The 26,301-nt window shown below is 41.1% G+C and overlaps 1 protein-coding gene and 1 non-coding gene across 2 annotated transcripts in view; both read right to left on the bottom strand.

Annotated features, from left to right (window-relative positions):
• The window catches only part of ZFR (zinc finger RNA binding protein), a 43,673-nt gene extending 19,125 nt beyond the window's left edge, over positions 1-24,548 (bottom strand). The window contains exons 1-6 of the mRNA XM_041490215.1: positions 23,840-24,548; positions 23,549-23,633; positions 5,588-5,870; positions 4,025-4,169; positions 3,111-3,232; positions 1,524-1,715 (exon numbers count right to left, since the gene is read on the bottom strand). Coding sequence (XP_041346149.1) covers positions 1,524-1,715; positions 3,111-3,232; positions 4,025-4,169; positions 5,588-5,870; positions 23,549-23,633; positions 23,840-23,876 — 864 coding nt within the window. The 5' untranslated portion in view covers positions 23,877-24,548. The remainder of the gene's footprint in view (positions 1-1,523; positions 1,716-3,110; positions 3,233-4,024; positions 4,170-5,587; positions 5,871-23,548; positions 23,634-23,839) is intronic.
• LOC121365774 lies at positions 8,426-8,563 on the bottom strand. The gene has a single exon (XR_005957066.1). It is a non-coding gene; the product is annotated as a small nucleolar RNA SNORA66 (small nucleolar RNA).
• Positions 24,549-26,301: the final 1,753 nt, after the last annotated feature.

Below are 26,301 nucleotides of genomic sequence, written 5' to 3'. Positions count from 1 at the left end.
TTTTTTTCTGATGTTTAGAAATAGTTAAGGAGTCTTCAAGAGGTACTTCAGAGCTCTTTAGTATTGTATAGAAAGTAAAGAGGTACATGCTTATTAGAATTAATAAGTACAGGCCCTTCTATAACATGTCTCTCATGGAATAATACTTCTTTTTGGTGTCTGCTGACCACTATCTGAAAAAGCAATGCAAGTAATCCATATAAAAAAATAGGCAACATCAAAACTAAAGACTGAGTGTTGAAAACAGCAATAAAAAAAATCACAAACCTGTGAGACATGCCTTAAACGTGAACATATACACAATCATGATATGCACACAACTGTCCAAATTGATTTCTTAGGCTTTTGTTCTTATTTTTTATCTTCCCTATCAGAATACTGACATATTAATGTCACACAACAGTATAAATTTAAACTCAAGCAACTGTTCAAAATTACTTTTTTCCAGTGGAGTGCACACAGTTCTCTAGTTACCTCAGCAATATAGTCCTTTGAGATACCATTTTCACACTGGTAAGAACCTAAACCCAGCAATGGCTTGCAACTATCACAAAGAGAAAACTATATCCAAATATAAAAGGATAATACATACTGTACTCCATATACCTATGGAATTATGGAGAACCACCCAAGAAAGTAGTGGCTCACTTTACTACCTGGACAAGGTTCTCTAAATTTTGATTTTTGCTCTTGGAGGAAGATTATTTTAAACATGCTATGAGATTTATTTATTTTAGTAGGAACAATGATACTGATGCCTGTGTCCTGAGATGTAAAGAGTATAAAAGCAGAGTATTAATACTGTATTTGTTAGTGACATTAATCTTTCCAGAGTTATGAGGAAAATCTGTGATTCTTACACACATATTCTACCTATCATTGCACTTACTGTTGTATGGCCAAGTTTAAAACACAGGTCACAGCATTTCACAGTGCAGCCCACAGTTTTTATTCCAGAATACAAGAGCACCCAAACAATAAGAAAAACATGCATACCAGAAGTCTTCTATAAAGTCTACCATAGGACACAGCTCCTTGTTTCCAGAGGACATTTTCTTTGCAGGAACTACCAAAGAATGATGCCTAACACCTGTTCTTTGCACTGGTTTAGCTTACAGTGTTTCAAAGTGCACTGAAAGATTTACTGTCCCAGCCCGACAAGTAAGATGAACCTAAAGAAAGGTCTTGAGGAAAGTTAGGGGGCACAAGCATAGTACCACATGTCCTCAATGGTACCCTTCCCTCATCTCATGCCACACCTTCTTCCTGTGATTTGAATGATATCCCAATATATCCTCTTTTCATTGATGCCATCTCAATATTTTCTCCCTTCCTCTCAACAATCCCCTTCTAATAGTGAGCCTAAAGACAAGTTTGAAAGGAAATGAAGAACTAAAATCTTCAAATAAAATAGTTTAAATTATACTGTTTCTGCATATTTTCTTCTTCCTTAAAATGAGAAAAAATTATGGGGAGAAATGTATATACTGACTTGCATGGTAAGAACAATAGAAATCTCTTACTTTCTGATGCTTGGCTCCACGGATATGGGCAGCATAAGCATCTGCCCCGGTACAAGACACATCACAGAGCTCACAGCGCAACTGATTCTGAGTTCCACGAGCAGAAGTACTGTTGTTGGTGGTGTTCTGGGAAGCTTTTAATGCTGCTTCTTTCTTTTTGTGTTTCTGGCCTTCTAAGTGTTCTTTGTAAGTCTGTTTAAATAAACAAAACATACAGTAAGCTGGTTCATCATTCCCGTGAATACACGTAATACAGAACATGGCAGAAAACACACATTTTAGCCAGGAAGTACCTCCTACACTCAACATTCCTGTGGTATGGCATGCATTAACAGGCCACTTCTAAGACCAGAAAATTTTCCTCTCCAGCATCAGAATCCCACACTTAGGTAAAACAATACAGGTTTTTCTCCTCTAACTTCTCAATTTCCCAATCGAGTAGTGGTCAAGACGTACCACCACTAAAAACTTGATAGGATCAGAAACTGCAGTTTCCTGCATTGCATTCAATTATTCTTGATTTTTCAGCTTCACTCAAACTTTATGTGTATCCAGATAAACAGAAAAATCAATTTAAAAGAAGGCAGTGCACAAATAACCTGTACTGGAAATGAAATACAGAGGTTGGTATTAGTTCCTATATCAACCCTGGCAATCTAGAGCAGACAGGATAGGAAATAATGACTAGTTTACCTAAAGTAAAAGAACTGATTAGCCAGACTCAGACATAAATATTCTGCATGACTTTGTATCTACTTTCTAGGCAGTTTTACCACTGTGACACTAAACTGGGAAACTGGAATATAATGAAGAATAAATTTTCAGGTTTCCCATTCACAAAACTTGTGTAACTCCACAGCTTTCAAAACACTATTTTCTAAGAAGTTTCCTAAGCTAAAGAAACAAATCACATTCAAAGTTTCAAATAATTCTGAAGTCTGGTGAAGTTCCTCTGTACAAACTCAGGGCGTATCTTTACACCTTCAACAAGAACTCTTTCTATAATAGTACACATTTTTATTTCATTATTCCTTTAGTACAAGTATAGAATCAGGTCTAAAAATTACAAATACTCTTGATTAGAGGGATGGAGCACCCCTCCTGTGAGGAAAGGCTAAGACAATTTGGTTTGTTCAGCCTGGAAAAGGCTTTGGGGTGACCTAACTGGGACCTTCCACTACATAAAGGAAGTTTGTAAGAAAGATGAAGAAAGACTTTTTACAAAAGCATGGAGTGACAGGACAAGAGGCAATGGCTTCAAACTGAAAGAAAACAGGTTTAGGTATTAAGAAGATATTCTTTATGGTGAGGGTGATGATGCACTGGCACAGCTGCCCAGAGAAGCTGTGGGTGCCCCATCTGTGGAAGTGCTCAAGGCCAGGCTGGATGGGGCGCTGAACAACCTGCTCTGGTGAAGGTGTCCCTGCCTACAGCACAGATCTGGAACCGGATGATTTTCAAGGTCCTTTCCAACCCACGCCATTCTGCAATTCTGTGACTCTTAAGAGGGTAAGGCTTTTTAGCTGAAGAAATTATGAATAAAGTATAGTAGAATAAAGCACAGTAGAATAACACATAATACAGAACCGGATATATGGAAAATGTCGTTGTTGCTGGACTCGGGGTTGCAGGTTTTATAGCTGTCACTTGCCGCGTTTGCTGGGCTTGGGTGTACTGAGTTGCACCTTGGCTATATCCTGCTTTTGGAGCTAATCATGAGAGAAAATACAAGTGTAGACACATTGACATGTTTTAGTTGAGTGAAATGCAAACCATACTAAGGGAAAATTAACAACATGCTTGTGAACAAATGTCTAAGTAGTGGGGGTTTGTTTTGGGAGTTTTGTTTCATTTGTTTTGCTTTTTAGAGTTGTGCATTGGGTTGCTTTACTGTCATGGCTATGCATTGCATACCACGTATCTCAATCAAGTCACAGCTCACCGTAGTAAGCCTTAAATTTATTTATTTATTTTTAGCAGTGCTATCATGTTTTTAACACAGTTTTAAACAACCTTCTTGTCCAACAATTTTACTAGAATACTCCAAACCAAAGCACACTTAAACTTTCCTCTTAATTCTACATTAAAAAAAACTAAGCAGGATTCATGCTTTGTAGCAATCATGATACAAATAACTACAGAATTATATACATGAAGTACCTAGAGAATCAAAAGAGTATTTCTAATTGAGTTATCATCTGAACACAACACTGATTACCTGAACTACCTCAGCAAGGGTTCTAGACAAATCATAAAGAATTTTGCCTAGAAGTATGTTTTGAGTATATTTAGTGGCAGTCCAAACCTCAGAGGCAGCTACTTATGGCAATGTCACAAGTGTTCTAGGGACAGAAAAACTTTCCACACAGTGACAGAGATTACACAACAAAACTTAAAACAAAAAACGAAGATAATGTGAAGCAGTCAAACAACTATTTTTAAGGCTTAAAGTAGTTGACAAGACTGTGAGTAACAAGAGCAGCTTGAATCATGCTACCCACCTGTCTGGTAGTAGGACTCAGCCACTGAGGGCTGTGGCTGGGCAGCAGCAGCCACGGCCGCCGCAGTCGCGGTTGGCTGCTGATAATATTGTTTGCTGTCGTACGCCACAGCCGGGGCAGTGGATCGAACGTAAGAGTAGGAATCCTAAGGATTCAAGACAGAGAAACCACCTGTAGGTATATCACTAGAGTAATAGACATGATCAGCACAGTCAAATTAACAACATACTGTCTTCTGGCCTACTCCAGTAGAATGAAACCTCCCCATCTACATGTACAGTATACACCAATAAATGCATTAGAGAAATTAAACTTACTTTCATAGATACTTCAGACCTGAAACAGCCCCAACCTCCTCTTACAGACTCAACACTGGAATTATCCTCATGTTATTAATCCCTTTCTCTACCAAATTATTTTTGAAAAGCATCTACTCTCAATAGTTTTTAATGACTGTATCAGATTCTATTTCTGTAAAATATTAAGAAAAAAAACAACCATAGATCTCTACAAAACATGAATTTCTACAAGGCCCAATAAATTCTCAGGGGCAGAAACATGAGCCTGTATTGGCTTTAAAATTCTCATCATTAACAACATTCTTCTTGATTACATTTTTTAGAGTATGACAGTGGTATTTTTAAAGCCTTCTTTACTTTTTGGTGTATCAACTAGTTCATTAGGGAACCGTAACTAATCTTCAAAGGCAAGGCAAGTAGCTCATTTGATACCTTTACAACTCAGTAGATGCCTAATAAGCTTAGAAGGGGATAACCTAGAAGCCACTACATGCATGTACATACATTCTCCCATCCTCACCATGTTTATGGTAAAACACAAAAGTTTATCAAGTGAGGGGGAACAAGGCATGAACTACTAGAGCTGAAGCACACTATTGCATTAAAATCCTTTTTAATTCCAAGAAATACAACAACAAAATCTTTTTTCGCCCAACCTGTGTAAACAGGAATTATTTTATTTCATTTAGGGGACTCCTTCTTTTCCAAATGTATCTAATAACTGACCTCATAATATATAACAAATTACAGAAGATGTAAAAAAGAATTGAGAACATGCAGCAATAATACAGTCCTTTTAAACAAACCAAAATGCTAATTAGAATCTAGATAATGCTGTGGTAAGTTCAGAATTAAAAAGCTGAAAAACTATTGCAAGAACACAGTATTTCAAGATGAAAGGGGACAGAGAGCAAAAGCCCTGTTTCAAGAGTGTGTATCCACAGATGGTTAGGCAGAGATCTCAGAAGAGGATATCTAAAAACTACCTACAGGGTAGTTTATCTCCTAGGGCAACCTTCTGTCCTCATAGGCTTGGTACGAGATTCCAGCGGCACCCAGGAATCTGACAAAGGAACTATTTCTACCTCTACTGAAAATTTTTACTGGAACAGTCTTTTCAGCTCCATGACCCAGTTTACTGCACACCAAGCCAACATCTAAGCTTTTTTTTTTACAGCAGCACTTGCACAAAATCACATTTTCTTTTCCAAACAGGCTTCCTCCTCTCAAAGCACCTTTTAAAAATCACACAGCAGGAACCTACCTGGTAATTCTGCGTGGTGACAGGAGGTGGTGGTGGTGGAGCTTCTTGTTGCCGCTGTGTGTAGCCGTAGTCTGTAGCTGTGTGTGCTGTGGGATAGCCACCGTAGGCAGCAGCTGTGGCAGCAGCTGCCACGGCCACCGGGGCAGGCCTGGCCACCGCCACCGTGGCTGCGGCCGGGGCATAGGCTGCAGTGACCGTGTGTGCCGCCACCGGGGCCTGGTGGACAGTGTAGCTGGCAACTGTGGTTGGATGGGAATAGGCTACACCCGAAGCTGGCTGCTGGCTGTATTGGCAGAAGACAGTAAGTAATTAATCCAACGTACAAAGCTGATGCCTACACATTGCAAAGTCGCAGATTTGATTAATACTTTGCCTGTTCTACAGACAGATCTGGAGCAGCCTTCTATTTGCACATACTCTCATTTAGTGGTTTTTATTAACCATCTTCCATCCCCATGAAAAAGGCTGTATCATTCTTAAATTTTTGTGGATCCACATGTAGAACATAATCACAGAATGTTAAAGACCATCTAGTCCCAACCTCCACGCCAACTTCTACTAGACCAGATCGCTCAAGGCCAGTGCTGCCAGGGTTGGGACACCCACAACCTCCCTGGGCAACTTGTTCCAGCTGTTTTGCTACTTTCAGAGTAATGAATGTCTTCCCAACACCTAACCTAAATGTCCCCTCTTTCAATTTGTACCCATCACTCTGTGTTCTATCCCTACAATTCCTGATATTTCATGTAGATGATTATTTACTTCATAAGGGGGGGGGGTGTTTCTGTTGAGTTTTCTCTAAGCAGTGGAACACAAGTCTTTCATTCAAAATAATGCAGCAGTCCCAAAGTGTTAGCTTGTCCAGACTGGTAAGTTTTAAATGCTTTAGTAGTTCTTCAATAAAGTGACACACCTGTCAAATTAAGAAAAATGCTACTTCTGTGTGAGAGCTCATTACTGACCTTTACTAGCATGCAGGTTTTCATTACACCATATTCAAGCAATGAAATTTTAAAAACGGCCATGAAAATCAGCAAGGAACTGCTGTATTTACTTAGACACACATGTCTGATAGGGGACTTCTCCAACAGATGGTTAGAATTTTAGGAGCTGGTCCCACTTGCTCGAGCAGAAGTCCACTGACGCAACACGAGGCATCAAAAGTGCAGACAATCACATCAAGCAAGAAAACAACTACCAGAGCTCTGGCAATCTTCCAGGCACATGCTGAGACTAATAGGCCTCTTATAATTTGCAGGTAGGATGCTAATATGTGGCAATTTACTAAAACTGCACAAACACTAACAGCAGAAATAAAAATTGATTGCTTCAAAGGTTTAATTACCTGAACAGAAACTAGAATTATTGTCCTGTACTGATACATAACTCTGCATGATGTTGTTCTATTATGATGTATAACTGTGGATTATGATTAGAAGCTTGGAATTTTGATTTTTAAACAAATACAGTGAAGTGGGTAAAACATCACTATCTGGAACAATGACATCAAGTGGGGATTCAGTGATAATTCTGTTTCTTTTTGTACAGTTCCTACATCGCTGTTCAATAATAGCTATAGCTATATACTTTTAATTTCACAAAAAACGTTTCCACAACTCCCTTGTGTTATTTTTTCTTATTTTTTCCAATTTTTTCTTATTTTTATAAAGACTGTTGTTGTCATTTCAATTACAGCAGAACCCACTTACTTTAATAAATTAGAAAAACACACACATGCATCTCCCTCCCCGCCACACCATTCTCCCAGCAGAAACCAAGAAAACTTTACTACTGATGGATTTACATGCCTGGACTCTACCTTCTTCCCATCATATGTCCCTCACTGCTTAAAAGACTACTTGCTTTCTATCCAGTTTTACTTCAATTGTGAGTTGTACATACAATAATATTTTATGTTATTTTCAATTATTAGCATAAGAGCAAAATGAAAAGACCTAAGCCACTTTGATGTACCTCACATCGCTGCTTGCAACTCCTCCTCCCCTGATGTTCACAGGAAAATTCTGTTTACTTAACATGAGAAACAAAATTCAGGAAGACTGTTTTATGATGGCAGAAGTAAATGACGGTCTATAAAATTAGGCCTCATTACCTACATAACTAACAGTATAGAAGTGTAAAATAGTCACAAAATCCGAGGTAATTATCATGGCCATATATACCTACTAAGATCACATTAAACTGAGTAAAAAGACAGCAGACTGCTTAACTGACTGCAGTTGAATACATCAACAGTCTAATACTGCCAACAAGGTAAGTCTTGATTCATACTTTTCCCACTCTTAGTCTTCTCCCAACACCAATCCTACCTAACCCATCTTATTCCACCCCTGGTGCTAATTCTGCTACTTGTCAAGCCATTCAGTGCACTGATCTAACTTATTAATCTAGCAGAAAACAACGTGACGGTTTCCTTTTGGGGTCATATTCTAGCATGACATAAATGTTAAGAAACACGGCAGCTTACAAAATAGGTCTGCTGAGAGTCAGAACCCATATTAATTATACATACAGGGAAACAGAGCACAAAGGGAGCAGAAGACTTGTGCAGAAGCACTAGTGCAGCTTTTCCAAGTTCCATAGAACTGTTTGTTACTGTTACAAAACAAAATACAGTGCTCACAACACACTACAAAGTAACAGTTCCAGTCAGTTAAGCAAAGAAAATGCTTTTGCTCTCAGAATACGTATGATTAAAGATACCTGATAGTTTTCAGTATTTAAAATTGTGAAGAGATTACAAACATTACCAGCAGAACTATTAACATAATTATGGTACAGACAACTTAATTTCTTGTGCAACTAAGCAGCAAAATTCCTTATCATGGCATAGAATTAGCAGCCCAAGTAATTAGATTTCTAAGGGTAATACACGTTCTATGACCATGTTTATTTTAGCAAACCTGTTCCCCTTGCTTCTGCAACGCCATGCAGAGCTAGTGATCGAGTTTGCAAGACTGCAAGAAAAGTATTCTAGAACTGATTGCTTCTTCCTTTCTAAAAGTTGTGTTACATTATGTAACAGAAATTAATGGTGACATCTCCTCTAAATTTGTGATATTCTTCTCTTCCATGGTTTTACAGAAAACCTTTAACATTAAGACAAGCAGACGTTTTAATGTAATTAATTTACATAAAAATATCCTTGTGCCAACTTCTTTAATTAACTGACAAGAGTTCTTATCCTGGTTTGGTGATTAGTGCCTCATCACGTTTGCTGAGATGAACTTAGCTCCTCCTAGATCATTTTGCCAAACTCCCTATTCCACTCTCCCTTCATCTGTGCACTTATCTGGGTTTTTTTGACTACAGATGGCAAGAACCTCATGCGTCATTTCATATGAAGCTTCAGCTGTGCCACCCACTCTACTCCAGACAACCGCTTTCTCTCCTGGCAGTCTAGCTTCCTCAGAGCACATTCTTGTAAAGTTACCTGTGTACTGACTATTTTTCTCACATCAAATAGCACAATATGCCACACTAGTAGAAATACTAAAGTCATAATCAATCCCTAGTGAACTCCACTGCAATTACTGCTATTTGATAATAGTTCTTCTAATTCTACTAATCATTTCTCCCAGCTTCTTCTCTACAATTCTTTTACTAATCTCTACCTTAAGCAGTCATTTTTCATACTGCACCACATCAAGTATTTCTTCTTAGTCTTGATAAGTAAGCCTCCAAAAGATCTAGGCATGTCATCAAGTTATTAGAACACCAATGAAATATAGTATGTCAGCTGAGCTACACTAAAAAATCACATGCATATTCTTCACCACATCCCTCAACACCATGGGGAAAAGATGAATTTATACAAATTACTCTGTATGTTCTGTGAGTTAAGAACACACCAACAGGTATGGCAGGACTGCAGAGAAAGAAGCTAACTCATTGATGCAGCCACTTCTCTTTATACATCAATTCTTCTCTTACCCAAAATAAATTCTAATATCCTTTATTAGCACTTTTGAGTCCAAGCTCTCTTCCAAATACACTTAATTCAGTTTGCTTTATTAACTTGGAGGAGTTTAAAACTCACAATAATTTAGGTTTAAACAAGGATTTGGAAGTTACCTGTCCTTATCCCATGCTCAAAACACAGTCATTTCAAAGCTAGAAGTTTCTCAGGGCCTTGTCTGGTCAGGGGTTGATCACCTGCAAGAATGGAGACTCCAAGGCTGCTCTAGACAACCTGTTCCAGTGTGCCATGGTTTAACCCCAGCTGGCAACTCAGCCCCACACAGCCACTTGCTCACTCCCCCACAGTGGAAGCAGGGAGAGAACTGAAGAGTAGAAGTGAGAAACCTTGTGGCTTGAGACAGACAGTTTAATATGAAAGACAAAGGCCACACACACAAGCAAAACAAAATAAGGATTTGGATAGGATGGATTAACGGGCCAAAGCCAGTCATATGAGGCACAACAAGGCCAAGTACCGGGTCCTGCCCTTAGGTCACAACAACCCCAGGCTACATTACAGACTTGGGGAAGAATGGCTGGAAAGCTGACCAGTGGGAAAGGAGCTGGGGGTGCTGCTCAACAGTGGCTGAACATGAGCCACTGTGTGCCCAGGTGGCCAAGAAGACCAACGGAATCCTGGCCTGTATCAGCAATGTGGCCAGCAGGACCAGGGCAGTGATTTCTCCCCTGTACTCAGGCACCGGTGAGGCCACACCTTGAATCCTGTGTCCAGTTCTGAGCCCCACACAAAACACTGAGGTGCATCACTATGCCCAGGAAAGAGGAAGGTGTTCAGCCATCTCAGGAAAGCCAGGTTCCATCACAGAAAAACAGTTACCTGAGAAGACAAATACCATCACCCTGAACACCACCTCCTTCCTCCTTCTCCCTCCAGTTTTATCATTGAGCATGATGCTCTACAGTATGGAATATCTCTTTAGTCAGTTGGGGTCAGCTGTCCTGGCTGTGTCCCCTTCCAACTTCTTGTGCACCACCAGGCCTCTCACTGGTGGGTGGGGTGAGGAGCAGAAAAGGCCTTGCTTGACTCTTTGTGAGCACGGCTCAGCAATAATGAACACCTCCCTTTATTATCAACATTGTTTTCAGCACAAATCCAAAATACAGTCCAATATCAACTACTAGGAAGAAAACTAACTCCACCCCAGCCAAAACCAGCACATGATGTTTGAGCATCCCGTCAAGAATTTTTTGCTTAGTTTAAAAAAGCTCCAGTTTCAAAAGCAAATGAGCTCTAGACCAACACCTACAAAGACAGATCCAGTTTCTGTCCACTCATTTCAACGCAACTTCATATAGTAATTCTTGAAGTGTTTAAACTCACTTTCAGAATAAATCACTCTTTATTTAGGAAGTTACGAGTAGCTTCCAATTGTACTCTGCTGTACTACTGTTATACCACATTTTCCACAATAAATTTTCATTCAAAAAGAATGTATTTTACTGATACCAGAATGATTTCGTTCAGTCTTTCTAATTGTAATAGAAATAATGCTTCTCTACAATCTGACTCAATTTCTGTTTTCTGGGAACAATACACTCTTCCATGCTCATCTTCCTCTTCAGGTGTCTGTGCCACTGCATTTCACTAACCCATCCAGAGCCAGTTTTCAGCGCACATGCTGCCCCCAATTGTTCTGCTCCAGATTCTGTAGGTATATATTTCAGTCAACTACAGAAGGTAATTTGCAGGACCTTACCTAAAGTTTTTTGTCTCTCCTTACCTGTTTTTAAACTTCCACATCTACAATACTATTTCCTCATCCTCTTTATTTCCTCTTCCCAAACAAGGTCACCTCTATTCAGGAGTTTTATACCACAGTATACACTTAACTTGTCCTTGTCTTTCACATTCTAACTGAACAACTCCAAGAAAATGAGAGATTAACTCTTTATTAGCAATACCATATTACTGTGCACAAGTATTTTTTGTGAAACACCTTTGACTCAAATTTCTGAATAACATCTATTATAATTTCTACTGACAGTAGATGGGAAATACCAATCTTTCTGTTGCATTAGTTTTAGCACAAGTGCCACATATTGTAAAATACAACTGTGATATTAAACCTGCTAGATAAGACTGACTGCAGTGAGCTGTGACCATGCATGTTTCTCCACAGTATGTTTCTCTAATTCCATGATAATCAGATTTTCTAGGGGTGGGGGTGAGGGGCCACCCCGTCTTTCAATCTTGCATAATTCATCCCAGAGCAAAGGCCAAAGCAAAAACTGGCCTTATCCACATGGCTGTCTTGTGCACAGAACTCCTTTCATCAAATGCAAGTACCTTTTCTCAAAGCAGGTACATATTTTGCCCTGATACTTTTTAAGTTGGATATAAGAGTAATACAGTGGCTGTTTGCATGGTATCAACACTGGACCCTGTTGTGTAAACCCAGAACTGCCATTCTGAAATAAAACATCATTTAAAAATATTTTTCTTGTTTGCAAAGTCTCCATTCTAATCACTGAGGCACCAAATAATTATGAAGATCTCCCTGCCCAATTTGACACCACAAAATCAAATGAGTTACAGCATAGATTTACCAAAACCGGTGTAATTCTAGGTAGATATTTAGCCTGGACAACTCTACCCTTTGGCCAACTTGTATTAAAACATCAGCGACAAGTCTACACCCTGAGAACAATGTCTCAAAACAAAAAGCATTAGCAATCACTACTCTGTATTTCTTATTAAAATAACTAGATTAATTTCATAATTTTGTTGCTAACTTCTATTTCTCTTGTCAAAAAGCAGAATATTCAAGCAGCAATTAATAACCTTTTCTGAACTGCCTAAAGACCTTCAGCAAGAACACTGTAGCAATGTTTTTGATACAAAAAAACAAACACCAACTTTCAAAGCAAAAGAACAAAAAAAAGAAAAAAAAAGCTGGCAGCACACTTGCACACTTAAACAGAAGTTATAGAGAGCAGAAATTGCTGGTCAACAGCAATTAATGAAGAACAGGTGTCCATTTGGCAAAACAATGTTCTTCAGCTCCACAACCATGTGTTTGTCTCACTTAAACAGCCATATAAGGTAGATTTGCAAATAAGCAGCATTACTCCCCAAAAAAGCTTAGATAGGAAGTTGCTAGATGGAATACAGGAGAAGATTTGTTAGTTACTTCCCAACAGCCACACTGAAAGAAGATCTTGATTTCCAAAGAATGACATAGTATTAAGAGCAATTCTGAAACAAATACTGAATTCTCCTCTGCAATACACTTATGTCATGTCTTTTTTCATTTCCAGCTGCTGCCCTTTTCTAGAAAGAAGTGTGGAGGCACTTTGTTTCAAGCTAAATGGGAAGTAGAAAACTTTATGTATTTTTTTCATGTCAGCAATATAAAAAAACTACAACATTTTGATATAATGCTATCTATTTTGCCAGATGAATGAAGATTGTAAGATGCTTTATTTTCCACATTAAGGTATTTGCTGAGCAAGTCATGCATTAAGAAATGTGATAATCTGTGGCAGTTACTGTCAGAGGAATAATACATTTTCAGGAAAAGGCAGCCTAGTTCCAAGTAAGATATATAGCACATAAAGGGTATGTATACAGGAAGCACCGAAAATGTTCCCTATAAGCCCTGCTTTTCATCACACTTGATTCATTTATTTGAATTAAAAAAGAAGAAATTAATCGTAACTCATGTGCACATAACACGCTTATCTTCAGCATGCTGCTGTATTAACAAGCAACACGTGCACACAAATGCTGCTCATATGCTCCTATAAGCTCTGTTTATCTTGCTGAACACTGAAAACCTTCCTCCAAGAGGCAAAGAACATCTCTAACTTTTCAGTTTCAGTTTTCTGATGAGCACTGTTTTGATAGACAGCTAGGATCTGGCCTAAAACCAAGTATGTTTCTACCCAAAAGAAATTCCTCAGAAATTACAACTTTTAAAATATATTTCTTCCAGGGGTTTGTTGTTTCTTTTTTTTTTTTTATTTCCATACACAACATTTAAGATAAGTTCTAAAATAGTTTTTAAAATATGAGTATCTTGAATGAAACCTTCCACTAATTAGGATGTATTTTTTGATTTGTACCTTTTAAGAACACTGGAACACATTAGCATTAAGGAACCATATTTGGTGAAATCTAAGTGCCAGGTTTCTCAAAGTTTCACAGATTAGTCTATTAATAGCAGAATAGCAAAAACACAGTTCTGCAGTCCTTTCAGGAACATGATGACTGAAACAAGTAAGTTCTAGTTCTGTAAAAACTGTTAGAAGCAGTGCAATCTGCTACTTCTTCAGATCCTAACCTAGGAAAGGCACTCCTGAATAACTGCAGATGAAGTTTCAGATGTGCTATCTGGAACATGGACAGAGCAAAACATAATCAAAATTACAATTAACAACAACGAAAAAAAGTGAGCTTTATTCTCCTAAACACACTTGACAATAAACAGCATAAAATGGTGAAATGAAATACCACGCTACAGTATGTTGCATATTTAGGAGTGACTTTGCCTCTGTATTTCTGGAGCCTATCACTCACTACCAGCATTCAATTTTCAATATTTGAATATCTTCTTAGAACTTTACGGAAAATTACTTTTTTCCTATTCTAATGCAATTCACTAGGAATCCAGAGAGGCCTGAAGGCATGCAAATGTGCTATAACCTCATGAATTCTGCTAAATTTCAGCAGCAATACATTCTATGGTTTAAATACATAAAGCCTCAAAAAGACAGAGTTTTGTAGCCATTTTGAGTTTTCCCTTCCCCTTCCTTGTTCTAAAAACTTGTTTGCATCATGCCATTACAAATTATTGATTGCCACTAGATAGCTAACCCATATACTTATCAATAACTCACCTCAAAGATGAACAGCTTCATGTTTTCAAAACATCCTTTCTTCTTTGATAAATCTCTATATTTAGTCACACAACCTGATTTAAATCTAATCAAATTCTGCCATGTTTTGTTCCCTGTATATACTGCAGGTGTCTGTAACAGTGATGTAATATATGCTCTGTATCAACCTCTCTTTGCTTGGCTACACACAACAGACAGCACACTGCCCATACTGCTTTCTTTAAAAAGTTCATTTTTTTTCAAGTCTATTCAACAGCCTTGAATGGTAATATGCAAAACAAAAAGAACTGAGCCTCAGAGGTTACATCTGCTTAAAAAAGGAGCAGATACTTACATCATCCCTGTCAAAATCACAGAATGTCAGAGATTGGAAGGGACCTAGGAGGTCATATGAGGTCCAATCCCACTTAGGCAGCATCACCTACAGCCAAACACCCAGGACTATATCCAGACAGCTTCTGAGCATCTCTGAGGATGGAGACTCCACAACTTACCTAGGCAAAGTGCATGAGGACTCAGACATTCTTGTTTTCAGAAAGTGCTTCTTCACATTCAGAGGGAACATCCTGCGCTCCACTTTATGCCCATTGCTTCTGGTCCTAGCACTGGGCACCACTGAGAAGAAGCCTGACTCTGCCCTCTCTACAGCCTTCCTTCTGGTATTTATACTTATTAAGATTCCCCTCACCCTCCTCCAGGCTGAATAGTCCCAGCTCTCCCAGCCTTTTCTCATTAGAGAAATGCTGCAGACTCCTTAACAGCTTTGGTGGGCCTCTTGGGCTCTCTCCAGTACGTCCATATCTCTCCTGTACTGAAGCCCAAAAACAGACACAGGATTCCAGGTGTGGCCTCACTGGTACTGCCTAAGAGGGGAATGATCACCTCCCTCACCCACCTGGTAATACTTTATCTAACGCATCCCAGGATGCCATTCTCCTTCTTTGCAGCAAGGACCCACAGCTGGCTCACATTCAAGTCTGGGGTCCACCAGGACCCCAAGATCCTCTTCCTTTCCAGCTGGGTGGCCAACAGCATACACTAGTGCATGGGGTTGTTCTTTCATACTGAACTTTGCACTTCCCCTTGTTGAACTTCCCAAGATTCTTGGCAGCTCTTTTCTCTAGATTTTTGAAGTCACTCTGGATGTCACTGTAACCCTCTGGCACAAAAGCGACTCCTCATCATTTTCTGTCACGAGAAAGCTTGCTGACAGTACACTCTGCCCTAACATCTGGACCATTAATGAAGATGCTAAACAGAAAAAATGCTGAAATTGGCAAGTTCTCCATAAAAGGAAGGAAACTTCACTAGTACGGAAAATTGTACTAAATTGTTAAAATGTTCTGTATTTCCTGCCTTAAGCTATTACTTTGCTTTTCCAGTACCAATAATGTAACTATGCTCTAAGCTACCACTGTTGTATTTCAGTAGCATACAAAATTTCACACATAATTTAACATCCCACAGTTAAGCCTATAATCATCAACCCATTCCGAGGATACAAAAGACACAGCTATACCATTAACAGAAAATCTTCCCAAAGTGCTCAGTTCCTAAAGACAAGCACCTGCTGCAAATTTCAACTAGCTGGCAGGCTTTCCCTCCTTAAAATTACAAAGCCTTCTTTGACTCAAGGCACCTTTCCCCCTCATTTACCACCTTCTCTGTCTCCCTGCTATAGCCTATTACAATACTGGCATACAATCCATGTTAACAAACCCAGAGCCCCTTATTGCCTTTCTAATGTTGACACATCTCCTTTGAGAGTGGCACCTCACTGATTTGAAAAGAAATCCATCAAAATCCTTTCACAAACAACAGTACAGGAGGCTTCTTGTGTACACTGAGCTAGAACAGCATGTTTACTACAGCACCAAACACTAGCATTCGTTGACCAAAAGAGAATCAGCTCCATGCAGCTCTATCATATCCAGTGAAGTCTCTTCTGCTAAGAATTATATATGTGTCAAGATATGATGGAACTCAAGAGAGCATGGGCATTAAAGTACACACAGCAAGCATTCTGAGTTTTCAGCTTCATCCTGTGGTAAAACTGATTACTTTCACTGCTCAAGTCTAGTAGCACATCCTGTCTGCAGAGTCCTACCCACTATTGTCCTCACCATCCCATTTTCACCAACACAAGACTGAATTATGTTTAATGATACTTTAAGCTTTGTCTGGTATGCCTGTGCAAATTATAGCCCTAACATCTCTGAAAGACTCAATACTTTTCAAACCAGGATCTAGATGAAGAAGAGTTAACTGGGGCAGATATTGAAGACAAAAGTAATTACGAATACTAGCAATTGTGAAAAGAACACTCCACCCCCAATCAATTCTCAACAGCCAACTCATCCATGCATAGCAATTCACTTTCTTTTTGTTGTTTTGCATCACTGGAATACGCTGTAACATGGTGCACTACATTTGAATTCCAAACCAGCTGTAAGTGCAAGAGTTCACTTCCAGAAGACTGCATCTTAACCTGGACTCACAGGCATTGTGGTCTGCTCTGAACTTACACTGCTAAAATTGCCTTCATCTGTGACAGCTCACCACACTCAGTAATATTCAAGCTGCTTGAAGGCAATTCAAAGTTAACAAATCATTCCTAACTACCCAAGCATCTCCCATCAATATTCTGTCTCATCAGAGCAAGACACAATACGAATACCAAGATGAAACTCCCAACACTTAAGAGATTCTTCACCTTTTTAACAGAAACCAAAACCATAATACAAGATTAATTAAATGAAACTACCACAATTGCACACTTCTCTGTCCAAACATTATTCAATGTCCCTATCTCTTCATCAGCACTTTAACCAGCCAATTTGAGATTAAAAGCATAATTATACCTCTCTCCAGCACTGAACCAAGAATGCTAATATTATTTTACATTGGAAAGACAAACCAATATTAGGGTGTTAATTTCAAAGTGAATAGTCACACAGTGGCTCTGGTGAGGTACACAGCATGCACACACACACAAAGAAGTCTAGTACCACCAAATTCTACATCTATTTTAGGCTCCTAAACAGATGGATTAGTACAGTCACTTCAATAAGTAACAAATGAGGTTTGTATTGCAGGCAGGTTTATAACCTTAGGCCCTAATGCCACCACTAGTAGAAAGCACAAACTGTAAGGGTCCTGTAAAGTTCAGAGAAATTTCCTGCATTACTATTTGCATAATATAATGCTTCCCTTAATAAATCACAATATTATTACTGGGTAGAGCACACAAAGAATTTTACATGAGTAGGGTAGCAGGAAATTTTATGCAGCAACAACACTGAAAGGAACAAGAATGCTTCTAATACATTATTTACAGGTTTAAAGAGCACTTAGCTCTTTTCCTGTCTTTGATTAAATATGAAACAAGATTTCAAGCATGTTTTATGAAAGTTAGTATTTATGAACTAATAAAAACAGTAATCTATTCCTCTTCTTATCTAGTCTTTATTTAAAAGGAACTTTACTGATTACACTGTGACAATAATAAATATTATCAAGTTCTGCATGCCCATCCTGATTTTGGCCAGGGTAGAGTTAATTTTCTTCTTAGTAGCTGGTTCAGTTCTCTGTTTTGGATTTAGTAAGAGAATTATGCTGGTAACACGGAGATGGTTTAGTTGTTCCTCAGTAGGGCTCACTCCCAGTCAAGAACTTTTCAATTCCTTGTGTTCTGCCAGTGAGCAGGTGCACAAGAAGCTGGGTGGGAACATGGCCAGGAGAGTGACCCAAACTGGCCAAAGGGCTATTCCATGCCATAGAACATCATGCATGCATGTATAAACTAGGGCGAGTTGGCCAGGAGCTGCTGATTGTTTCTGGAGAACATGCTGAACATTAGTCAGCAGGGGATAAGCAATTGTGTTGCGCATTACTTTCTCCTCCTGGGTTTTATTCCCCTAATCCCTTCATTACTACTATTACTTCTATTAGTATTACTGCTATAATTCATATTATTATACTGTATTTTCTTTCAACTATGAACTGTTCATATCTCAATCCAGGAGTTTTACTTCTCTGATTCTCCTCCCCACCAGGCTGGGTAGGAAGTGAGCAAGAGGCTGTGTAGTACTTAGTTGATGGCTGGGGCTAAACAGCAACAACCCAGCTCTCCTGAATTTTCCAAATCCAAGGTCTACCACCTAAGCATCTATCAACCTGACCTTTATAATCACTTGAAATATCAGTATTTAAGGTTAAAACTTGGACAAATTTTAATTTCTTCTTCATGTGAAGGATGACAAAGTACTTAAATGATCCACCATGGCGACGGATAAGCTGGAATTCCAGGAAGACACAGTGACTTCTATGCTCCACTGTCTTAGTTTAAATTCTTCACCTGGGAGAGGGCACCCCTGGAAGTGTGGATAGACTGGGAAAGGAGATGCTGGAAAGCTATGTCACAGAAAGGGACCTAGGGCTCCTGGCTGATGGCAAGTTGAACATGAGCCAGCAGGGCCCTGGCAGCCACGAGGGCCAACCCTGTCCTGGGGGCATCAGGCACAGCTTCAACAGCCGGGCAAGGGAGGGGATTGTCCCGCTCTGCTCTGCACTGGGGTGGCCTCACCTCGAGTGCTGGGGGCAGTTTTGGGTGCCACAATATAAAAAGGCATTAACCTGTAAGACCATGTCCAAAGGAGGGCAACGAGGATGGTGATGAGCCTGGAGGGGAAGCCATGTGAGGAGTGGCTGAGGTCATTTGGTGTGTTCAGCCAGGAGACTGAAGGAGATGTCGCTGTGGCCTTCACAAGTGGAAGCAAAGGGGCAGACACTGATCTCTGCTCTATGGTGACCAGTGACAGGGGGAATGGCCTCAAGTTGTGTCAGGGGACGTTTAGGCTGGGTATCAGCAAAAGGTTTTTCCACCCAGGGGGTGGCTGGGCACAGCCTCCTCAGGGAAGTGGTCACAGCAGCAAACCTGACAGAGTTACAGAAATGTGTGGACAATATTCTCAGGCACGTGGTGTGATTCTTGGGGATGTCCTGTGTAGGGCCAGGATGATGTTCCCTGTGGGTCCTTTCTAATTCTTCTATGATTCACTACTAATAACACAAATTAGAATACTGTCATTTTGAGGAACTGCAATTCAGAAAGAGTTTACACCAGTCTGCAATTAAGTCTAGAATTAAATACAGAAACTTTCCTTAAAAGCACCTTTCAGCAATCACTTCATAGAGCATATTTTTTCCTTTGAGTCTTCTGAGTGGGAGATCCACAACTGTGAATACTCAAATTCTAAGGGATCAGCTTATACACTGATTGTTCCCACATCTTCGTGGGCCCTGATGGGATTCACCCTGGAGTACTGAATGGGCCTGCAGCTGTTACAGCAAGACCTCTCAATCATCTACTGAAGGCCTTAGAAGTCTGGGCAGGTCACTGCTCACTGGAAGCTTGCCAGTGTAATTCCCATTTACAAAGGCGCGAGGCAATAAATGGAACTGGAGATTTATTAGTGTAACCTCAGCTCCTGGAAAAGCTATGGAGATACTAAGTGCTACTGGAAGGTGAAAGAATTGTTAAGAAACAATGCAATCATCTCCCACAGTCAACACAGTTTCATAAAGCAAAGTTCTGTTTAACCAACCTATCCTTCTATCTTAAGGTTACCTGCCTGGATGAAGGGAAGGCAGTGGATGCAGCTCGAGTTTGACTAAAGCTGCTAACACTGTCCCTCATAGCATCCTTTTCCAGCAAGTTGCCCAGCTGTGGCATGAGCAGGTTCACAGTGCTCCAGCTGGATGGCAGCACTCAAAGGGCTGTATTGAATTGGGCTTCATCTGGCAACCAACATTTGGGTGCACCATTAGCAACTTGGCAAATGATTCAAACTGGGAGGTACTGTGGATCCTCTTTAGGGACAAGAGGCCTTGGTGAGGGATCTAGACAGATTGGAGCATTGGGCAGTCATTAATGGAGTGAAATGTACCAAGTTCAAATGCTGGATTCTGCACCTGGGATGGGGTAATGCCAAGCACAGGGATGAAGCGGGAGAGGAGTGGCTGGACAGCTGCGGAGGGAGGTGGGGCTGGCTGGTGCCGGCTCAGGGTGGGTCAGCAGCGGCCGGGCAGCCCCGACACAAAGCCCAGCCCAGAGCCCCGAGCCCGGCACAGCCGGCCCAGGGAGGGGATGGTCCCGCTGGGCTCAGCCTCGGGGCCGCCTCACCTGGGGCCGCCTGGGCCCTGCCGCTGGAGAGGGATGGAAAGGTCCTTGAAGGCGCTCTGAGGAGGAAAACAAAGCTGGTGGGAGGGCTGGAAGGAACTCCCTGTGAGGAGCAGCTGAGGAATTTGGGCTTGTCCACTTCGGGGAAAGGGAGGCTGAAGGGTGACCCCACTGCTCTCTGCAGCTTCCTGAAGAAGGAAAGGGCACGGGGAAGTACTGAGCTCTCCTCCCTGTAATCCAGGGACAGGACATGAGGGAGCAGCTCACAGCTGCACCAGGAGAGCTTTCCTGCCCATTAGGAGGCAATTCTATAAAGAGAGGGTGGTCAAGCACTGGAGCAGCTTCCTAGAGAAGTGGTGGACCCCCCAGTCTGTCAGTGCTCAACAGCTTCTGGACAGTGCCCTTAACAGTGGGCAGCCCTGAGTGGGCAGGCAAGTCACTGACAATGACTGTAGGTCCAACTGGAAGAGTCTCTTCTATTCCTTGAAACTAAGCAGATTTTACTTAGACTGTCTTCTTGCTGATGTAAAGTTTAGGCTTTTTATTTTCTCTGCATGTTTCCAGATGAAGACTTGATATATTTTGAGATATTCATACTTTAGTATATTACAAGAAAGGTGTGTATGCTAAAAAGAATTGCACAAATTTTTCAACTAAGTGCTGAAATTGATAAAATTCTTATTATTATCATTAGGGAGCATTGGGTCGTCTAAAATTGCAGACTAATATTCTTCCAACATTTCAGAATTTTTCACAGCCATTTTGGCAAGAGAGAACCTTTAAAATGTGACCAATATTGTGTTTATTATGAAAATTTCTGTTTGCTGCTATAAAAACTACAGTGTCAGAACTTCCAAATGGTGTTTGTATAAAGAACTAAAGACTTCAACTGCAAGTGCGATTTTTTTTTCTCCTCATAAAACAACTTGTTACGTGGAGCAGCTTTTTAAGAATCCATAGGTTAGTTCAGCATCCAGAAACACGTTTTATTTTTCAAGATTTATGAGGTTCACCTATGCATTAAGTAGGTAGAAAAACATTTGTTTGTTTATTTATTGCCCTGGTTTCCAAGAAGATGATTTTTTAATTCTGTGAACTGTCACTTCAAATACTGGAAAAAAACTTAAAGACTTGTAAAATCAAATCTTACCATCTTCCCCTGCCACCGCATCTCTTTCTCAAATATACTAGAGTGCAATACATGATTTGTAGCACTCTGTAAACACATCAGTAAGGACCTAACAAGTCTGCTTTGTAAAAGTAAGCTCCCTTCAGACATTTTAAGTGACTCTTGTGTTTTCAGCTCAAATTGTTAAATTCCTTCTTATGAAAGGACTACTTAAACACTGATTGCTGTGTGTCTTCACTTCCAGATGTGGCAAACACACAAATCATTTATAGGATGTAGAGTCTTTAACTGATAGCAAATCAAACAGTACCTTAAACTTATGATAGCAAATGAAAAAGGTTCTTTTGATCTGTTTTCCATTTTCTCAAAAACACACTTAGGATCAGCTATTAAACTTGAATGCTATTCCAATTATGTAACTTCAAAGGAATTGTTCAGGATCTTTAGTCTAAAGATCACCTCAGCCCTGTAATAAAAGATGATTTTAAAAATTCATCTGCATTTCAAAACTGCAGACATACAGATCTTGGTTTATTATTCACTTAACCTTTATACTTAAAAGGAAGTTCTATATATATGTCCTATATATTCCCTATAACTGTCATGTAAAATGTAAACACATACATGCACTGTGAGTACCCAAAGGAACTAGAAGATTAACTAAATTTAATCCACTATTAAACACCAGAGTAAATTAAATTCAGTGTACGTCACATCCATTTTCAGGAAAAAAAAAATCAGTGGAAAACACGGACTTATTTCAACACCTCCACAAAAAATGTACATTCCTAAGACTACATTAGTTATGCAATTTCTGTTAGCTACTAGTACACCTCTGCATTCATTTGTTAATAATCTCTGATATATTTGCTTTATTATTTTGGGTTTTATCTTATTCACCACAACTTAGGCATTGAGGAAGTTGTTTATTACAGATTTATGGAATGAGCAACATAAGATTCAAATGTGGACTTTAAGGTGTCACTCCAATACAAGTAAAAATTGCAAAGATGTTCCTGACTGGATTTAGCAAATTAAGTAATATGATGTCCGAAACTGTGATATAATAGATGCTACCAATTACTTTTTAACACTCTGGCCACAATTTAGATGGACAAAAACTACTAAGATACAAAGACTTGTGGCAGTGTATCTATATGAGGTCTGTATTGATAGACCTATTTAGACACGTAAGACACGGGTATGTATACTGTCTAACACAGTCACGGGTCCCCAGGTTCCACTAGAATACTGCTCCTGGTCTTAGAAATCAGAATAGGACATTTTTTTAACAAGGTACCTGTCCATGAAAGTACCTTCTCTACTTTCTTAGACACACTACTTCAATTGGATTAAGTCCCCTGCTATTTTCCGGTGCTCCATCTCTCCCTGATCCATCCAGCCTCCCTCAGGTAGGTTTTCAAGCCATGTTAGAAGGGATTCTGGGCTCCCACGATGATAGCAAAGCCTTGGGGAGCAAGGCCTGTGCTCCCCGAAGCTGAGGCAGGAGACAGGCCTGGGGGCGGCACACGGTGACTCGCCGGTGCTGCTGACTGACTGCAAGTGGCCATTTTAATCTAAGGGCCTGGAGACCCGATGCCGTCGCTGATCATCCTCCTCCTCCTTCTCGGCGGTGCCCAGCCCCACCTCCCACCCCCAGGCACACAGGGAGATAAGAACACACACCCGCGGGCGCGGCGGGAGGATCCGAGCGCAGCCCACGGCACGGGGCAAGGGGCGGGAGCTGCCCGGGGTCCCGGCCGGGGAGAGGGGCCCTGGGGGGGTCCCGGGGGGTCGCGGCGGTGCTCACCTGTACTGGGCAGCAGCCCCGCTGTGGGTGAATCCAAAGTAGTTGCCGGTGGCCATTTTGGCATCTTCCCCCAGCCGGCTGGGCACTGCGGCGGCGGCGACCGAGGGGCGGCGGCGGCGGGGGCCATGAAAGGAGGCCCGGCGAGAGGAGGCGGTGGGGAAAGAGCGGGACACACAGAGGGACAAGGGAGAGAGAGAGCGCGGGAGCGCCGGGTCAGACTCGGCGCCTCAGGACCGACCCCCGCCCGCCGCCCTCTCCCCAAGCACGGACACGCCGAGCACCGCTACTCACCATAGGTGAACGAAACTACCGGGCATATGGGAATCATGAGTCCGGCCTGGCAGCGACGGCGGCGGGTGAACTCTCAACTCTCCCCCCCCTCCCTCCTCCTCCTCCTCCCGCTCGCTCCCTTCCCCCACCCACCCACCGACGGCGACAACGGCGGAGTGCGGCCGGGCCGTCTCCGGTTGCGCAGGCGCGGGATGTGCGCGGGGGCCTCTGGGAGATGTAGTCCGGCCGCAGCCGGGTTCGCGCTCAAGGAACAGGGAGCCACCTCCGCCCGAGGGACTGCGTGCGCAGGCGCGGGATGTGGGCGGGAGCCGCTGGGAGCTGTAGTCCCGCTGGCCGGCCATGGGGAGCCGCGCTGGAGGCGCCCATGGAGCACACTCACACACGCAGGCATGCACACGGATGGATGTACGGCCTGTGGAGTCCCGCCAGGGCTCCTGCGGGCTTACTGCACCTGCAACGCTGCGACAGCCTCACCCACACGGCGCCCATTCCCGTGACTTTTCCAGAAGCCCGCAGTCCGTCAGATCGCTCCTGAAACGCGCTGGGCAGCACATTGCTGCCAGTGCCGTGACCTCCCGATCAAAGGCGCTGAATGAGCGTCCGTTCCCCATGGCTCTGCTGCTCCTACCGGCAAATCCTTCCCTCTGAGCATCAGATGTCCCCCAAAACGCTGAACAACGCAAAACTTGAATGCTTAAATACTTTCATTCCATTTATGTATTTTGCCTGTGCAACGGTGTGCATTATTTATAAACTAATCAAGGCTTATAAAACGATTAATAAACACTGGATTCAGTATAAAGTGTAATTTCGGATATAATTTTGTTTACTGTAAGTTAAGCCTTCTCAAAACACACCTGTTTGGGATGCCCTCCTGCAGTCCTAACAAAAGCAGGGATTCCCACATCCCACAGTAGCTGTGGTCATAGGCAGTAGGAGTGCAAGGATATTATTGTTCATAAAATGAGAAGGGGAAAGTACTTTCTCATCTCATAGCTAGCATTATTGCAGCTGCATATGAAGTACAGCCGTTCCCGATGCCAAACATCCTTCCCAATTCACTGAACATAATTTGTTGGTGATTATTATTAATTTTGCATAGGAACTGAATATTACTGTCCCTGCTGTTCATTCTTATCCTAATCAAGCACAACAGTAAAAGAAATCTTGGTTCTATCCAAAGTGCTTTTCTGGGAAGAAAGTGGCTACTGGGTGAATATTTAATTGCTATAAATTAGGAAAGAAAAGCCTTATTCCAGAGTTCCATGGGACAGTACTCAAGGAGAAGACTGTACAGAAACATGTAGAAGAATTTAGACGATATCACCTCTGTCATGAAAATCTCAATTGACTCAGGAGATACAAATTATACATAGATGTATGATTTATATAGATGTTTATATCTATCCTTACTTCTATTAAAATTGCTCATAATTAGACCACTGGATGATGCCGCTTGGACAAGAAGGCAGCACAAGATTTTTTTGTTCCACTATCTTTCAAGTGTTTTCAGTTATAAGCCTTCCAATATCCTAATAAATACACAATATTCAATACACATTTCATTAAAAATATAGGCATCTATATATAGACACAGACATTCACATACCTTTTATCACTGCATCACTAAAGCTATTTTTTGCAAAGCAGATAGGCCTGCCATTGCTATTCATTTATGAGATGAACTTCATAGAATGACAGAATCAGATTGTCTGGGGTTGGAAGGGACTTTAAAGATCATCTGATTCCAACTCCCCTACCACAGGAACACTTTTCACTAGTCCTGGTTGCTCAGAGCCCCATCCAACCTGCCCTGACCTTTGTCAGGGATGAGGCACCCACACCTTCTCTGGGCAACCTTTGCCAGTGCATCATTGCCCTCACAGTAAAGAACTTCTTCCCAATATCTAAGCTAAACCCACTCTCTTTCAGTTTGAAGCCATTTCCCTCTTGTCCTGTCACTCCAGGCTCTTGTAAACAGCCTCTCTCCATTGTTCCTGTAGCCTCCCTTTGGGCACTGGAAGGCCCCTTTAAGTCACCCCAGAGCCTTCCCTTCTCCATGCTGAACAAGCCCAATTCACTCACCCTTTCCTCATAGGAGTGGTGCTCCAATTCTTCTGATCAACTCAGTGATGCTCCTGTGGTGGACTCTCTCCACGGATGTATATCAAGATTATTAATATATACTTCTATTGATATGTATTACATTATAATGTTCCAAATAAACTTGGAGTATTTAACCTCTTTTCAACTTTGTCCCCATTAAAAACAAACAGAAAAAAACCCCAAAAAAACAAAAAAACAAACCCAAAAAAACCAACAAAAACCCCAAGGCTTTCTTACTCACAACCAAGATTTTTGACTTAGGTTTCATAACTTTCCTTCATCCAAGTAGTTTCTAGTAGTTAAAATTCAAATACTGCATCCTCTATGTTGTGATTTCAGCCCTATATGTGTCTGAG

This window comes from Pyrgilauda ruficollis, unplaced genomic scaffold (genome assembly GCF_017590135.1).
Source record: "Pyrgilauda ruficollis isolate IOZ18807 unplaced genomic scaffold, ASM1759013v1 scaffold120, whole genome shotgun sequence".
Classification (NCBI taxonomy): domain Eukaryota; kingdom Metazoa; phylum Chordata; class Aves; order Passeriformes; family Passeridae; genus Pyrgilauda; species Pyrgilauda ruficollis.
This window is presented reverse-complemented; position numbering and strand designations above follow the sequence as displayed.